The sequence below is a fragment of the Struthio camelus genome, chromosome 9, assembly GCF_040807025.1.
Source record: "Struthio camelus isolate bStrCam1 chromosome 9, bStrCam1.hap1, whole genome shotgun sequence".
In the NCBI taxonomy this organism is placed as follows: domain Eukaryota; kingdom Metazoa; phylum Chordata; class Aves; order Struthioniformes; family Struthionidae; genus Struthio; species Struthio camelus.
In genome coordinates, this window is record NC_090950.1 from 26,103,231 (window position 1) to 26,121,848 (window position 18,618).

The 18,618-nt window shown below is 37.1% G+C and overlaps 1 protein-coding gene across 19 annotated transcripts in view; it reads right to left on the reverse strand.

The window, feature by feature from the left end:
• Positions 1 to 18,618, reverse strand: part of NAALADL2 (N-acetylated alpha-linked acidic dipeptidase like 2) — a 524,823-nt gene that overhangs the window by 196,041 nt on the left and 310,164 nt on the right. For all 19 annotated transcript variants that reach the window (XR_011142818.1, XR_011142817.1, XM_068954255.1 and 16 more), the window contains one exon: positions 10,734 to 10,884. Coding sequence is in view for 17 of the 19 variants with exons in the window: in XM_068954255.1 (XP_068810356.1) it covers positions 10,734 to 10,884 (151 nt within the window). In the remaining 2 variants the exon portion in view is untranslated. The remainder of the gene's footprint in view (positions 1 to 10,733; positions 10,885 to 18,618) is intronic.

An 18,618-nucleotide genomic window follows, 5' to 3' on the forward strand; every position in this document is an offset into this window, starting at 1 on the left:
TTGCCAAATGTATGAAGGACAAGAAGGTCACTGGGAGTAGTCAGCATGAATTTATGAAAGAGATATCATGTCTGACCAACCTGATAGCCTTCTACGACAAGATCACTGGCTGGGTGGATGAAGGGAGAGCAGTAGATGCTTATCTTGACGTAAGTAAGGCTTTTGACATGGTCTCCCATAACATCCTCATCAACAAACTGATCAATAAAGACTAGATAAACGGACATGGAGGTGAACTGAACCGGCTGAACTGCCAGGCTCAGCTTGTGACCAGCAGCATAATGTCCAGCTGGAGGCCAGTCAGCAGGGGTTTACCCCAAGGGTGAACACAGGGCACAATACAGCTTGTCTTCATTAATGACTTAGACAATGGGACAGACTGTATACTCAGCAAGTTTGCAGATGATACAAAACTGGGAGGAATGGTTGATAGATCAGATGTATGTGCTGCCATTCAGGAGGACATTGACAGGCTGGAGAAATAGGCCGACAGGGGCCTCATGAAGTTCAACAAAGGGAGATGCAGAGTCCTGTACCTGGGTAAGGATAACCGATGCATCAGTACAGACTGGGGGCCAAGCGGCTGGAAAGCAGTTTGGCAGAGAAGGACCCAGAGGCTCCTAGTGGACACCAAGGTGGCCATGAGCCAGCAATAGGTGGCCAGCAAAGGTGGCCAACAGCATGCTGGGCTCCATGAGAAAGATCATCAGCAGCAGGTCAAGGGAGATAGCATTCCCCTCTATCCATCACTGGGAGACCATACCTGGAGTACTGAGTGCAGTTCTGGGCTCTCCACTACAAGAGACACATGGGCATACTGGAGTGAGTGCAGCGAAGGGCCAGGGCCACAAAGCTGATTACAAGACTGGAGGAGCATCCTCAGACTAGGAAAGGCTGAGACAGCTGGGATTGTTTAGTCCGGAGAAGAGAAGGCTTGAGGGAAATCTTACTAATGCGTAAAAAATACCTGATGGGAGAGTGTGAAGAAAATAGAGCCAGCCTATTTTCGGTAGTAGGCAATGGGCACAAACTGAAACACAGGAAATACCATTTAAACACAAGTGTTTTATTTATTTATTTATTTTTACAGTAAGGGCAGTCAAGCACAGGACAGGCTGCCTAGACAGGTTGTGGAGTCTCCATCTTTGAGATGCTCCAAACCTACCACCTGGACACAGTCCAGAGCAATCTGCTCTGGTTGAACCGGCTTTGAGCAGGGGGGTTGGACTAGATTGTCTCCAGAGGTCCCTTCCAACTTCATTCTATGATTCTATGAGTCTATTTGCAGGACAAACCCTTCCTCCTGTGACAAGGGCTGCGATTGCATTAATGGCATTCAAGAGGAATGAATTCAACCACACCTTGGAACACCATGCTCCTGACACTGTCACTGAGATCACATCCCCTATATATTGATGGTTCTCAGCACAGATGAACTACATATGCTGTTTACCCCATTACTGGAACATCAACTTCCTTCACCATATCATATGTTGTTCTTAGCCAGTCAGCTAAACAATTAAAACAACAGCTTCTCTCCCTATTTTGCTCCTTTCTCTGTTCTCACTGGGTAGATGATTCTACCATCTCTGAGGAGAAGAAAACAATGCAAATCTGAAAAAGCTGTGAGAAAGAACAAAATGCTTCTGAAAATTAGCCCAAACCAAATTGTAATGAGTTACTTTTATCTTCTGCTATTCTGTAGAATAGTGTTGCATAACATAACACTACGTATTTAAGTAATAAAAGAATAGTTTTTCACGTCTCCATTCTAAGATGATTAGTTTTACTTCTGGGGGAGTTTCTATCTGTCTGAAAGTGAGAAGAGGTACTATTATCTTTTTTATGCAGTTGCTGAACATGGTTAGGAGTGGGCTAGAAAAGAGATCAAGCTGCATTAAAGATCGGTTGGTTTATCCTGGCTTGCACTATTCAAATCGCACTAACAAAATTTCAGTTTTAAAACTAATTACACCTTCAGTTGCTTAAACAATCAGCCAGCTGACTTTACAGTGCTCTTTATACTATGCAGGTGCACTGGCAGGTGTTAACTTTGCAATATATAGCAGTTACTTCGTAGTATTCCAACTTTTGCTCAAGAATGCTAGGAGGATAACATACCACTATATACACTCATACAACTGCATGGCAAAATTAACTATCCCTTGTTAGCAAATACACGTCTACTGCATTCAGTTCCTTAATATATTCTTTCTTGTGAGGGGCATCAAACTACCCTGTAATCAGTCATTTTGGTTCTGACACTTTTCCCTTTAATTATTATTTGGCCAGAATCATTTGTTGCATCTCACTAGAATTTTTTTTTTGTTCTTGTTTTTTTGTTTGTTTGTTTTTGAGATAGTTGCATTTCTGGCAGTTATGGCATCATTAACAACTAGTATCACCTACCACAAATGTCTGCCTTCTACGCCAAGTTTTCAACCTTGCAGTAAAAACTCTTGAGCAAAACATCTCCAAAACACAGGTATTTTTATTTGCTTTGCAGATATAGAAAAAGTAGGAAAAAGACACAAGGCAATAGTGAACTGGACCAACTAAGCTCAAGAATGTGCACCTTGAAACACAAAAATAAACTGCTTTGGATAATTTTAAACTTTCTTTTAACTGGAGAAACAGAAGAGGGTGATAATGAGACTAAGCTATTCAGAAGAAAAGGGAAAACAGGCCTAGGACCCTGAGGCTGTTTTACTGTAACTACTGTTATGATCTTGCAAGGCTTAAGTTTCATATGTAGATACACATTAGAGAACGGAAGAACGACCCGAACTGTGTGTTAGTTTCTGTATCACTCCTCTCTCCAGCTCCCACACTGCGTAACCCAAGTTTTGGGACCTTCGAAAAGAATTCCACTCAAAAGGTAATCACTTACTGCTGTAAGCCCTTTCCGGGTCCCAAAACGTCAGCAACACCAGTGTCACTTGATTGCAGCAAAGAGGAGTCGCCTTGAATAGCCCGAGAACAGTGTAAGCATTTCAGTTGAAATGAACAAACATGATTACAGGCTGAAGCCGTGAAAAACTGAAAGGGACTATATAGTTTTGCTCTTTCTACGTATGTTTTTGCCAAAATCTCAGATTTCTTCTCGTTGGCTGCTAAAATTTCCTGCCTATCTGCTAGACATGCTGGATGAAAAACTTAAGCACCATTAGCTTTACTGGGTTCTGAAAAAAAATCTCCCCTTCTGAAGCACAGTGAAACTACTGGAAAAGGCTACACAAGAGAGAGGATTAGAAGAAATCAAAGCAGGTGCATAGAGAGCAAAGTTGAGTAGGAGATAACTGGCAACAGAGCAAGTGGTCCCTAAAACGGCCTCTAGCTGACAGAGGGTTCAGAGCTTAGCTGGTTCTTGAAATGTATTATTATGCATTGCCACTTTGGGCACAACTATTCATCCGTCTGCCTTTTCAAAGAAAAGTAATTTACTTCCTTATCCATACACAACAATCTAATAAAATATTTCTTCAATAACCTGACTTGGGTCTCACCTCCCTTCTTAACACCACTACCATATACAACCAGACTATATACACTCACAGTCCTTACAAAACTCCTTGATGCTATAAAGCAATCCCTCATCCCAGATTCTCAGCCCACTCCAAGACAATTAACGACAAATGGACGCTGCACAGATTCCAACACAGCAGCTAGACTACTGCTATACAGTGATGGTTGCTGCTTCAAGAGCACATAATAAAAGTGCTTCTAAAGTTAATAGGTAGAACTTTCAATGCAAACACCCTTTCCAGAGAAAAGCACTGATATAGTAATAGCTCACTTGCACAAAATTACACTGAGCTGAAATACGATGCACTAGCCGTTAGCCAAGATATGAGGGGATTATTTTTAAAAGTATGATTGCAAAAAGAGTTTTAAATATGCTAAACTGCTTTTTGAGTCGTGGAGTTTCAAAAAATTTAATTGGAACACCATTAAAAATACTATTTTTGCTGGAACAGAAACCCAGAGTGGCTTCACTAGATAATGGTCTGTAGCATGTCAAGTCTGTCTAGCAGTTTGGAGCTATCCAAAATGTCAAAAATATTGCAGAGTCCCCTCCAACTTAAACTTCATAAGCAAAATAATCCTGATGAAAAATCTGGATGGGCAACTAGGTGTGTAAGTTCTGACAAGAGAGGTTTCAGGGACTTTTTAGGAAGTATATGTTTCCCTCTAAGCTAATTCCACAGCTTAGAAAGCGTTGAGTTGTTTGGTGTTCAAATAATTCAGTGTTTGCCAATTGCACATTCCTCGCAGTTTTTTTCCTCTCCTCTAATACTGTGCTGCAAGATCACTCTATTTTAAATTCAAATTTATTTTTTGCCTCCCCTGCCAGCTAAATTTATAGATAACTTCAGTAAAAGATAAAACGCTGTCTGCTATATAATACACAAGTCTACATCTCCAATCTGTGAGCCTAAAATAATTTGGTATCCAAGCTGGACAACTGATTTTTCTCACTTTTTAAGGACATGCGACCCCTGATTCAAAGCTGAAGAGGAGAAAAAATAAACAAAAAAATCTCACAGAGCATACAATTTGGCACTTAAATACAAATTTAGTTGTTTTATTGTATGGTGCCAGAGGAAGTCCAAGAATTCAAATACCTTTTGAACTCTTAGTGGCCAAGGTATTACTGAAAATCTGCTGAAATTATTACTTACTATGGTGACTATTCAAAAGCCAGTATTTTCTGAAGATGTGCCTCTCTATTGAAGTATATGGATTTTTCCATATGGAAAATAAAACAGTGTATCAGCTGGTACAGTGTGGTTTGTTACGATAAAATGTGTGTGTGTGTGGGTATGGGTGTGTGGTTTTTTTTTTTTTTTTTTAATAGTGACCACTAGAAAATATGTCCTAAGCAGAAATTAGTGTTGAATAATTTATATAAACATATATATACACACATACATCCCTAAACTATAGTACTGTAAACTTTCTTTCTCCTCAACTTCAGTCTACCCTAAAGGAAAATAAATACCAAAAAACCCAGCACCCCAATCTTCTGAACACATACTGTCCTTTTACACTGAGGCTATTCTCATTTTTAATTTATCTGATGTTATTAGCAGAAAGCAAACTTAAATATTGAACAAAATGATTCCAAGAGATCACTTCCCCAGTTGCAAAGACAAATGTGGAAAACCTATCTGACTTTTGTACGGTACATTTGTTTGAAAGAGTACAGAAATATGGGCTGAAGACAGCTTGCAAAAAATCACTATGATTTATAACAAAACATTTTAGAACGTGCGTTGCATGTGCGTGGTCAAAACCGTTAGACAATGTTCTACCGTCTCATTAACTTCTGCTCAACTGACTGTTCCAAAGGAGTAAAATATCAAAAAGTAGAGGATCACAAGGACAAACTTAGATGACAGGCAGGAAGCCTATAAACATGCAAAATCATAGGGCTGACTAAAAATAAAATAGACAAATATTTATATCACAACATTTAAATACGTCCACGTACTCCAAGTAATTCCTTGTATTTACTGCAGAAGAACTAGCTAAACTGAAGAAAAACACATTATTAAAGAGGTAAGTGTCCAGGGGTTTATGATGCATAGATGGTGTTCTTTAACTTTTTCTGTAATCTATCAAAACATGGTGAACATCGTTAAAACTTTCTTCAAGGATGCAAAATGCAACACGTCTGAATATTCCGACTGGCTAGTCCACCACAATGAGCACCATTTAAGTTGCTCATTTTCTGCTGTATGTTATCTTTTAAAAAAAGTTACAATAAGCAATTACTATAGCTACTGATCATAGTTAGTGCCTTCCTCAGCCCACGTATTAAGGCTTTTGAAGTTAAATTACACCACATTTTCCCCTTCATCTTGAAGTAATAATATTTTTTTAAAAATTCAATCAAATCTCTGTTTAACTGTTCTCCTGACTGATCTGTTAAGCTTATAATCCTGCAGCCTCGATCCTACTCCAGGGGATTGTTCCTGACCTTTTATCACAGCCTGAAACCTGTAACTGTTATTTAAGTGTACACCACAATAAGAAAAAAATCCTTGAATCTTTACAATATTAAAGAGACAATCATATTGCAAATAAAACATTCTGCCTGTTACTGAGGATTAGGAGTACCCAAAATGAATACTTGTCAATAATTTGCCTTCAGCCAGCCATTGAAATATTGTAGGCAGAATACTATATAGCTTCCATTTATGTTTTCCAAGAACGACATAGAGAAAATAAAAATCAATGTACAGCCTGAGAAATTCACGAACAAAAAGGAAGCAAAAGATTTTCAAAGGCTGTTAAAAAAAAAAAAAAAGAAAAATCAATGAGAAATACAAGGCAGAAGTACTGCCTACTTATTAGGACATTTAAACTACTGCTTTTGCAATCTTCCTCAGATATTCAGAGATCACATTACAATGGCTTCAGAGAGAAAGAAAGAGAAAAGTAACCACATACTGCCTCACGAAACTTGCCAGTCATCTCTGGAATGACTTGTTATTCTATGTCATTTTCAGTTAAAATACATACATTTATATACACACACACACATATATACATATGCATATACACACACCACACACACACATATACTTGGAATTAATTGTCCTAATGCTCAGAATTATTGAGCATCTATTATTCTCACTCTTTAGCCTAGGAATGCTAAAAATTAAAAAAAACCGATAAAAATAAAAAAAAAACCAACCCAAACACACTTTAAAACCCCTAATTTCTAGCCCTCAAATAATGAAGAACTGTATTCCCACCACAGCCTTTGTCCATTAAATAATAAAATGAATGTGAACCATTCTAGCGTGTTCAAAGAAAGGTACATTTAGCCTCACCTTAGTTCCAATGGCTCATTTATATTGTAAATGTTCAGTGAAAGCCTAAACTTTTCTTAATTCAACCCCAGAATTCCAATCTTATGTAGAATTATACAGTGCAAAGCATTTAAATGGCTTTGGATAATAAAAGTTAACCTATTCCACTAGCAAGTAGCAGCAGTCAGAAGGTTCTGATTTTGAAAAAAATCAAAAGATGCAGAAGTTATTATTTAGATTTGAAAAAGCTCTGACAGAACTAAAGACCATTATAGAAGTATAGTTGAAAACAAAATGTTAGTCAGTAAATAGTCAGACTCCCTTTACATGTGAGATCAATCAAGGATCAACACAGCCAGTGTGACCAATGTTCTGAAATAAGTAATCAAGATTTCACTGATTCCTGGTATTTCTTGTCCATTCCTGTGTAGCCAAATCCCAATAGCAAGGTTTGAGGAATGCTGGTGTCAATTCTCCTACACAAATGCAATGTTCACTATTTACAGTACTAGAAATCCTATGCATTTCCCCTCTGTATTATCACTAATTTTTCACCCAAATATTTGTGTTATAGCTCACACAATCAGCTGTTCACGGTGACCTAAAGTGTGGACTTTTTCCTGAGTAATAACATTTATATACACTACTTTGCCTGAATGTTCTAACCTCTGCATAAAAATTCTTTTAAAAAATATTACACTAGAAACGCTGGCTGATTGAGTAAGACTATTTCAGAAACATTATATTTCAGCATTTTTAAACTCATAAATATTTTCTATGATACTCTCTGAAGAATCCTTCATGAAATACTCTCTGCTCCCCCACTGCACAGTTTGGAATACTATTACGAGGTACCTATCTCAGGGACAGGATTCTTACTGCTTATCACAATGAGACTTCTATTTACAGACTAAGACTGACAAATAGGTTCTGTCCATACGTTTGTTTATTGGGTCATTTTTCTGTGTGGAAACAGATTTGATGTAAAATGGCTCTGAAGTATAGCAACAGAGAAACTTAGTGTCTCTGCAATACAAAGAGGAAAGAAAGTGCAGCATTCAGAAAGTGGAAAAAAAAAAAGTAGATGTGGGAAGTCACTCCAATTTTTATGCTATTCTTTTAAACTCTTTTTAGGATACTTTTTGTCATGGTATTCCCCTCTGAATCTTCTTAATTACATATGCTTGAGTCCCAACCACTGGATTTGTTTCATTTCCAGAGTAGCAAAGTACAATAAATATTTATAAAAAAGGACAAGAGTAGTGCTTGAAAACCAGAATCAAGTAGAGAGGACTGACACTAAAAAAGCATCAAACAGTTATTCCAGGACTGATATGGTGGTGAAGAGACACAGGACTGGGAAAGTCTTAAGAAGAGAAGAATCATAAATTATCAAATAAGGCAGCAGAAATTTTTACAGGAGAGCTGTCGACTTCTCTTTTCCTATCAGCTTTCAAACAGTTTTCCTGTCTTCCTTTTAAATAGAGACACCCCCCCCCCCCCCAAAAAAAAAAAAAAAAAAATCCACTCACAAGTATTAGGCATTTCAAACCCATCCCCCAGCTCTTACTGGCCATTCTAAAATAACTTATATGCAGAAGTTTTGCATTTCCATCTTCATAAGACAGATGATTTGAGCTAAAATCTCAAGAGAGCTCCAAAGTTTTCTCTGAATTATTACATAAATCTCAAAAAATGTTGCCAACTTTGAGAACAAATGCATAAACATTATCATTTCCTGCAGAATTTCTTGTATAGAAAAAACTAAAGTACTGTAATACTCTAAAGCCCTGGATAAATTTGTTTTCAGACTAAAAAAATTTGAGAATAAGTAGCAGCAAGGAAATACATATTCTCTGCATCTTACCCAACCAGAACAACACCTTTTGTTCACTCTCATTCTTTAGTAAAATGATGGCTAACACAAAGCTTAGCTCATTCACTTGTTTCCTTTGGATCACTTACATTCCTAGGAATTTACTAGTAAAATAGGATAATGGTCATAGAGTAGTTCGGAAGTGGCAACAGTAACAGTTCTTCTTTTGGCAACGTGTAAAGTGCAGATGATATCAAAGATGTGACGGTAACTTAAGCAGAGGCTTCCACTACAAATCTCCTGCAGCGCATGTGACACTCTCAGTCAAAGTGATACGGGCAACCCTGGGTATCTGGTGCTTTTATTCTGCATGTAGTCTGTTTAACTACATTATATGCAAGCACATCCCTCAGGTGAAAGTTTGCACTCCAGAATTATTTGTATGTGTCCCAGGCATAAGTTACTTCTAACTAAGTTGATTCACAAGTCTCCAGAGAATAAAATATCAGAAACGCATAAATTATTTCCATCTCATTAACTTTTCAGTGACAGAATTATTATAGTAAGTTTCCCCATGTGCTCCTTTGAGCTCTTTTTAGCATTACTACTTTCAATGACTAAAACACAAGTGATTTTAGGAGTATGATAGCCTATTGCCACTCATAAATGGTGCTCAGAGATTTGAAAGCACAGACAAGGTACATCAAGGTTCCGGCAGACCCCATCAACCTACCTGCAAGGATATCACCATTTCTGGTAGTATCAAGCATTTTCTCAAACTAGAGATTGGAATGCGCACAGCCCACAAGAGCATTTACTGTCAGTATATCAACATATAACGTTTAGACATTTAAGTGGCATCTTCATTTTGGTGTATCTGTTTTAATTAACTTTACTTGTCACGTAGGGTAAATAAAACATTATGGAGTCAGCCAGACTAATCAACAACAAACCATTCTTCAAATAGCCCCACGAAACGAGCAAGAATAAAGCCTGAAGAGTGTTACATTTACTTCTGCAGCTCTGAGGGCGTTTTTAAGAACACTAGGTCAGGTAAACCGAGACACTGAGAAAATGTGCAATTTCTTTCCCACTGAGCTGTCAAGGTATTTCATGCTGTGAATAGTTAACATCCTTCTTTGACAACCAGGCAAATATTTCTATTTTCTGCCATTCTAGTCACATGAAGCATCTCAGCGTTGCCTCAGTTGATTTAGTGCCAATTCAAGTCAGACTTTAGATGTCTAAGCTAGTAACTGGACCAAATATTCTTGATGAAGCCTTGTCACAAACTCAGAGTGCTGCGTAATAAGTGTCCAAATAGTTAGATAGTAAAAAAGGTTGTAAAGCTGAAAGATGGTAGACAGGTAGAACACACATTCAATCAACAGCCAGAACAGAGATTTAAGTAATGCATACAGGTCAAACGTGCTGCTGCTCCAATTTATTAACACTGCTTTCAAAAAATAAAATTGTTTCTAACTACATAACTCTTTGTATTCAATTCTTTATTTCCTGTAATTGGAAAATGTATTTATTTAGAGCTGCATTAACTAATAACCAAGTCTATCCAGGCTGAACAGAAACAAGATTTAAAAAAAAAAAAAAAATCCTATTCAAGTGGCAATTGCACAAAACATTCATTGTTCTTAAATCTTTTAAAGTATAAATTTCCGATTATACTGCACTTGCAGACCATGTCCAGAAGTTTCCACTACTATGATCACGCAAGTGTAAGATACAGAACGAAGGGAAACATATTTTTTTCAGTGGGAACAGACCCAGCCGAACCTGCTCAGAAATCACTAGATTACTGCTTAAGAATAAGTAGTGAGGAATAATGGTACAGTGTGTGAATTCATACTAATACAAAAAGTAACAAAATAAACTATTTATAATAGGGGCTTTCCGCCAAGATGTGAGTGTAAGGCACTTTTGAGATTGGATTCCATCCTGTGGACCATGCTGCCATTACACACTGTTCCCTTACACTGGGTTTCTATTTCAGACAGGATTTGGCTGTTTTAACTCCCATACTTAAAATCTACACAAATTTAAAGTGTCCATTAGCTGAATATGCCTAGAACAGTACTTACCAATACTGGGATAGCCAGGTGTTGATGGATCTCCTCCACTGTTCAAGGAAACCATAAAGGCTTTATCATCAAGTACTGCAGTCTTTGGTAAATCACAAGGATCAATGTAAAGAAGAACACCGCCAAACCCTGCGTCTTCTAACAGAGAAAGCTGAGGGAACAAAAAGGCATAGATGACTACTAACAAAAACTATAACAAAATCTATTATTAATTTTAATTACCGTTGAGATAGGGGCTTAATCATAGATCAGGCTCTAATTATACTATGCACTATATAAACAGAAGACAGACAGGTGCAGTCCCAAACTGCTTGTAATCTAAATACAGCAGCTATCATTTGAAAAGAGTAAATTAAAAACCAAAGTTGATTCAAGTTCATGTTTCCCAATTCATCTTAAAAGCTATTTTCAAAGGCTAATGACAACATTAATTCTTATTTAAAAAAAAAAAAAAAGAAGATACGCAGTATGTTGAGGAAACAGGGCTAATATTCACTAAAGTTGCAAGTGAGATCTGTAACTGTTACATCTTCACCTCTTTTATTGTAGTATAGTCTTCAAACAAATTTGCTGTGTCAGAGGTTATAGTCAGATGAGGTATAGGCCATGATTCAATGAAGTACAGAAAGAAATATCTAAGTGCAGTCATATTTATACTCATTAGACACTTGCTAGACTTATCGCTCTTTAAAAGATCTCCTCATATGATATTAGTATCACCTTGTTAATGTCTTGGTTGTGAAACTAATCTCCTTAGAGTATCTTAAGCAGCTCTTCCGCATTTTTCATGTCATTAACCATATGATGCTCCCGGTTAGTTTGCTTCTTCAAGGCCATGCATAAATATATGTAGCACATAATAAAGGTTTGCATACACTGCATCAATCTTGCATATATGATTTCTGATCACAATTACTCTTCACTTAAGAGAGAAAACACGAGAGTTCCTAGATCATTAAAAAAAAAAAAAAAATAGTAATCTAGCTTACTCAGTCTTTGGAGCTTGCCTCCTGTCAAGCAGGTTTTTATTAGAACATCTCAGCTTGAGCTGGTACTGGCAATTAGCCTTTCCAAAAATCTATAGATCTGGGGCAGCATATCGGGCAGGCTTCCCCAAAGTCAAGGACAAAAGCATCCAAGCACCAAAGTTTAGAGCAGCCTACAGAGTCATTTTGACTGAGAAACCCCAGACTTTCCCTTTTATAGATGATTTAAAAAAAAAAAGGGGATTTTATTCTGTATCAGATGAAATCAAATTATAATGTGGCAAATGCTCCCATGAAATGAAATGACCTTTCTCGTTAATGCTCTGCATATTTGGAATCGACTTAAGACTGCAGCAGTGACACTGAAGTACATTAATTCTTCAGGCAGAAGTAATTTTGGCTTTTAAAGATTATGTTACTATTCACTACACTCTACTGATGACTTTCCAAATGGCTATTAAGAGGTTTGAGGAATGACTAAAAATATGTTTAAATGTAATAGTATGTTTCTGGACTGCACAAGTCAGATTTTGTAGGGACCTGAGAACTTGGTACTATATTACCACTTCTCAGTTCAATCGTCTATCTGCTTCTTTTAGTCCCTTGTTCGGATATCTTTTCAATTTATCCGACAGCTGCTGGTTTTAAGGAATGTTTATGCATAGTTTTTCTGGCTTTATAATTATGTAAATTACATGAATATATGGCATTCAGTTTAAGCCGCAAAAGCATTTCGTGTTTAGTTCTGCTTTTCTTGAAAGTTAAGATGACAGAAAAAAGGTATAAATATAACGATGCCCAGTATTTGCCATTTCTGTATGTATGCATAGGTAATATTGTGATTAGCCAAGATCTTCACATTACAGTCTGAATTCAGATAAACAAATGCAAGTGAACTAATTTTTCCACAAAATCACTTGTATAATCCTACATATCTTATTTATACGAGCAACCCCTAAATGAAAAAGTATAGTTTCTTCGAGAGAACTCTATTTGGATGAACACAGGTGTGCACAGTGAGATCATAATTGAGTAGCACATGTTTTTTAAGAGGTTAAAAATGGATGAGAGTCCTTATACTTCATGCAGAAATAAAAATTTCCAAAATGGAAGGTTAGTTTATACTGCTTAGTAATATATACTGCTCCCACTTTTCTGTTCATATGCAGATGTTTAGCCAGGGATTTGATAGTACAATAAAAGGAGTGGGAACCCTGTAAGAGGAGGAAGAAACATCAGAGCTAAGTGATGCAACAGCCAGGGTTAACAATAACAATTGCCTTTTCTTTTCCAGCATCCATATCCAATGTCTTGTTCTTCATCTCTGATTTTATTTAATAGTACAGCAGGTAAGAAACACATATGCAGTCATTTTTTCAAAAGAGGATTTTTAAAACTTTGGATTTAACGCAAATCACTTAAATTCCTCTGTTTCACAGAGGGAAAATAACTACATAGCTCTAATCCACCAAGTGCAGCAACCACTGCTGCCATGGCTACAATCTCTAGTGAAAAGTTGTGTTGTACATGCAAAATTATAAAATAGCTTTCAAGTTTCAGCTGTAATTGCTGCTTTTTAACTTTCGGACGTTGACATAACTATGCCAACTATGCCCACAATAAACAATTACTCTTGTTTCCATCTTCATCTTAAATAAAGTCAGTATCTTAATAGCCACAAAGAGCCCCAGCACAAAATATCTGAGGAGGGTACTGCATTTTTTTTTTTAACCTGACTAAAGACGTAATATAAAATCCTCTTCCTTCAGAAAAACTGATACATATCCATTCCAATCAATGCATTACTTCAGTTCTTCAACCTAACTAACTGCAGAATCTGCCCCTCCTGCTTTTGGACGTATGCCTTCTCCTAAAGCCCCAACAACTGGGAAGAAAACGGAGACATCAGAACCTTTGCCAAGAAGCAAGATACTGGTGCCCTCCGTTAACTTTTCCAGTGCGTATGGCTTTTTAATAGTCCTTTACTATTATAGAATTCTCAGTTTTTATACAAGCCTCTAGAGTCACTTAAAAAAAGAGTAACAATCTCCATCCAATATATTAAACCACACCATAAACATTCTGGACTCAGTTTATTCCAATATGAAACTCTTACTGCTTTATCAAAAGCTCTGTAATGTTAGCTATTTTGTACTAATTTTCAGGTGTATGTACAAGGCAAGACTGAAAGTACCTCTTCATTTAGTCTCATTACTTCCAAAACAGTCCACACTAAGCCAAGTGAAGGTATTCTTACAGTATCTGCAAAAGAACTTAGTGCAAAACAACAGTTTTAGACACAACTTCCAGCTTATTTTCTCAGGCACAGATATAAGTTATGCATGACTACAGATCTCTGGCAAAATTAAACACTGTCCTCTGAATGATTCCCGATTTACTTTTCCAATGGCAAATCACTACCAGTTCAGAATATCAAAAGCTTTAGATACAATAAGAAGGTGCTCTAACAACACAGCCAGGTTTATGGGAAGGAGAGAGATAGCTGACATGGAACAGTAAACAAAACCACTTCTGTACATGAACAGGTTGAAACGGTATAAAGAACTTGGTTTTGCCATAACGGAGGAAAACTCAAACTTACTTTCAATTTTAATCACATTATCTCTGAATGCTGCTGAAGAAACAGTTATCTTTTCGTACACGGCACACTTGGTATGTACATAACCAAGACTAGGTTTGCACTGTACATTTGAGCCAAGACTTACTGCTGGGCTTTGGCCAAAAACCTACAGGCAGATCGCTGTTGGGACAAAAATGAGTCAGTTTAGCATGACTCTTAGCTGGAGAGGAAGCAACAAGAAGCAGGGGGTCACCCCCCTGTTTGTTCTCTCTTACCTGAGGCCTGCGTTTACCCGAGTGAGTGCTTCATCAGCTATTTAAGTAATCTGAACATGGGAACAAACTTACCAAGGAGAAGCAAATATAGCCTCTCAATATGAAACTCTGGTAAAACGTTTAAGAGCTCTCCTTAAATAAATGGTTGGACAGGGCAGCAAAGCAGCAGATATTGGCCTGAAGCCATATTTGTCATCTTTCAGCTGAGGGCAGTTTCCCCCCAAAGATCTTTTCCCCTTGTCTCCTCCCAGTTAAGACTATCCTGCCAAGAACCAAAAAGTGCAAGAGTAATCAGGTAATCAGGCTTCATTCTTGTCCAGAGAGTACACTGGATTGGCTGCCCGCTAACCAGCGACCATTAGAAAGTTTAAAAACATGACTTATTGAGATATATAGCTATTTGAAAACATGTGTTCCCACATTCCAGTTGAAATTGAAGCCTGACTGTATCGGTACAGTTCTGCTGTCGTTCCTGGACAGACACATTTGGGGATTGAGTTCCAGCTGGCATATCCAGGGCACAGAGCAGAAGAACACATCAGGCTTTGGTCTCATTTGCAATACAGCAACTAAGAGCGTAGAAATAGCCAGAAAAGGGCTTCCTAAACCATTTTCCCAATGCGTCCCAACACCTTATCTCCTGTCATCCAGCAAGCCCCTAGTGGCTTAAAGATAGGGTGTGTACTCCAGCAGGTTAGGATACCAGTAGATTAGGACACCAGGTGCGGCCAAAGCAGCAGGGTAGATATAGCGTGAATTAAACCAGCATGGCACCTTTTCAGTTTCTTTAGTTGATTGTCAATAATAGTTCTGTCTACAAATAATGTATGAATTGGTAACGTGGTGATGCAACACAGCCTACTCCTAAACAGTGTTGGTTAACCATATTTATGAATACGTCAGAGAAAAGATGATCCCGATAACTATGGATCAACTATTTTCAACAGCTGCTAATTGTTCACAATTATGCCCATTCTAACTTGCAAATGATGCCAAAATACACTCAAACTTTCTGAGAACCTGTAGACAGTTCTCCATCTTTGTGGAACACCACTGCAATCAGTCACAGTGTTATATTAACAGACAGCTACAGTATCAGCACTTTGGTTTGTCCTCTTCCCCGTCTCCTGGTGAAGGACATCTTTTCCCTCCCCCAAATTGTAATGACTATACTTTGTAAGGTAGATTATCAGCCCCATTACTGATTAAATATTTCTTCTGTAAGACTTTACTCTGCTTTCTACACTTAGCCATTTGTGTGTCTTGTTCCACAGTAACAACTGAACTCCTGGATTGGTTTTATACAGACTTAGCACAGAAGGAAATATCTCAAACAGTATAACCTACAAATTTAATGAAAATTCGATATGGAATAGAAAAGAGGAAGATCCTGCTAATGCAATACACAGAAAGCATTAGCAAAAACCAGACAGCTTACCCCTTAATGGAAGGAGGAGAATCCATACATGAAATCACAAGAGAGTGGAAAAGCTTACAGAAACTCGGAACACAAATTAGACACCACAAAATCCAACCATGAGAAACAAAGCTGTGAAAAATCTTTTACCAACCCATGGAAAAATCTGTTCTTTTTCCGAGAGATACAGTATTTAAGATACTCAGTCAAATACAAAGCATATTAGTTTACAATTCCACATAACTGACTTCTGGCATCATAGAAGATTCTATCCTTAACTGATATTTAATCAAAATAAGTGGTACTAAAAGTAGACCTGGAAACGCTAATTTAAAAAAGATCAGCTTTCAAACGCACTTCACGGTTTACATATACATCAATAACCATTTCTCAGCATGTGACAAATCAAACTGTTGTTCTAGAGAAAATGAAACAGATTAATTCATTTTACTCTATGATTGCTAATACATCTTACTACTATACTGAACTTATCAATATTAGCTTCAGCATAAATCCACCAAGCTTTTCTTGTTGGATCTAATTTTGCTTTCAATTACATCGCATAAGCCGACAGATCTTCAATCACTATGCACTGGTTAGAATATGCTAGTAAATAAAACAGTATAAACTAGCTCCATGCTGCTATTCAAGAGCTGTCCTTTTATCTAGTTATCACACATTTTAATGTTAGTGTTTAATTTAAAAGTTTACATTTCAAAATGACTTTTATCACACCATGCGGTCTTAAGTCAAAAGCAGTACCTCAAAATGTCGTTCTCAACTTCCGAAGACATTCATATGCATATATTTTGCCTTAGGGAAACTGTATATACTAACTGTATCCTCACTTCTTTACACATACACTTAACACTATGCTACTCATTTTAACTACCCATCTGTTCTCAAAGGCCTTTTTACAGTATCCCCACAATATGGCAGAAAGAAGCTCTTGTGTAAATCAGAACTGAACTAAATATACCATAAGCTGGGAACCTACCACCCATGTCAGCACCATGAAGATCATATACTCTGTGAATTCATTTATTTCAAAAGCTGAAAATTTAAGCCAGTCACAATAATTAACTAGGTACTAAGAAGCTTCAGGAAGGAACTCCTTTGGTACGATACAAAAGCACCACAGCTTTAAGTGGTACAACAAAGAAAGCATTTCTTTCCATTCTTAATTCAATATTATCAACCGTTTCATTGCAAAAATACATCAGACACACATCAAAACACAGAACTTTAGTAAAGAGATTAAATATGCTTCACCTACAGGCACTTTACAGACCCCTTAAGCATGGGATTTTTTTTTTTTTTTTTTTAAGCTTAATAAGGTAGTTTGGACTCCTTTAATTCGAGAATTTGCACTGCCTGGTGCCTTGTATTATTTCAATCTGTTCCAAATAGACAAAAAAGTTACAAAAATGATATTTCACATCATGTCTGCATTAGTATAGGTGACCACAGTTCATTAGATAGTAGGCGATGGGGGCTTTTAAGTGTCATCTACAGAAAGTACAGTAACTCTACTATCTAACTTAGGCCAACCCTCTTCCTCCTTCTAAAACTAGATTCTCAATTTACAAGCCTACTTAGTATTAACACATTAAGACCCAGATATTACACATTCATACAATAACAACTTACTAGATTTTCCTGCTAATACGTTAACTGCCTACATATAATTGTCATTCCCTTTTCTCTGCCCCTTCTATGTAATTCACAGAAAGACGTAGATAGATAATCTTATATATTCAAAGAGTATGACATGTATGGAGCATCTAAACAAAAACCACATGCTTCAATTAACAAGTTTCTCTGAAGCTGATGAAACTACTCCGAGCTTAAAATTAAATACATTCACAAACATTTGCACGATCTGTCTCTCCTATTGTCATTACACTTAAGTGCAAATATCAACGTTAATTAGAAAAAGAATGGCAACTGGACAGTCTTTATTAATTTTCCAATTCATAGTGCTATGTGCAAAAGACATGTTTCATTAATTTGAGACACAGCTTTACTAGCTGGACAAGCTACAAGTTATTAATTACTCTTTTCTACTGAAGTTCCAATTAAAATCATGAGGCTCCACATGGAACACCCATCTCATTTTACTAATTGGCAATACCTAAATTACTAAGCAGGAGTAAAGTGCCATTTAAATTGTTGGAAGACCTCACTGACATCACATATTTCTATTTTTGAAACAGATTCCTTGAGCAAAAAATATAAGACCACGCCTAGTGCAGATTTAATTAGATTCTGCCATCACCTACTGTAATATAGCGTACTTGGGAGCTGCAGTAGTATCACAATCAAGACCACAGGCTGAAAAAAACAGGCATGAGTATCTGCATTTTTATATAAGTCTTCCAATTTGTCTATTTTTAACCAGTAAGGTGGCAAAAGTCCGTTTTGGTTCTAGCTTAATTTTGAACACTACACTTAATGTTTAATCATGCCACTACATTTCCCATCACAGATGTCTAGGGGCAGAGCTCAAAAGAATTTTGTGGTGAAATACTATTCCAAGATGTTTAGGCTTTCACTGATCCATCCTCAAGATGCTATATTAAGATAACGAAGGAGATGGAGGACATAGCCTGTTTAATGTTTGTTT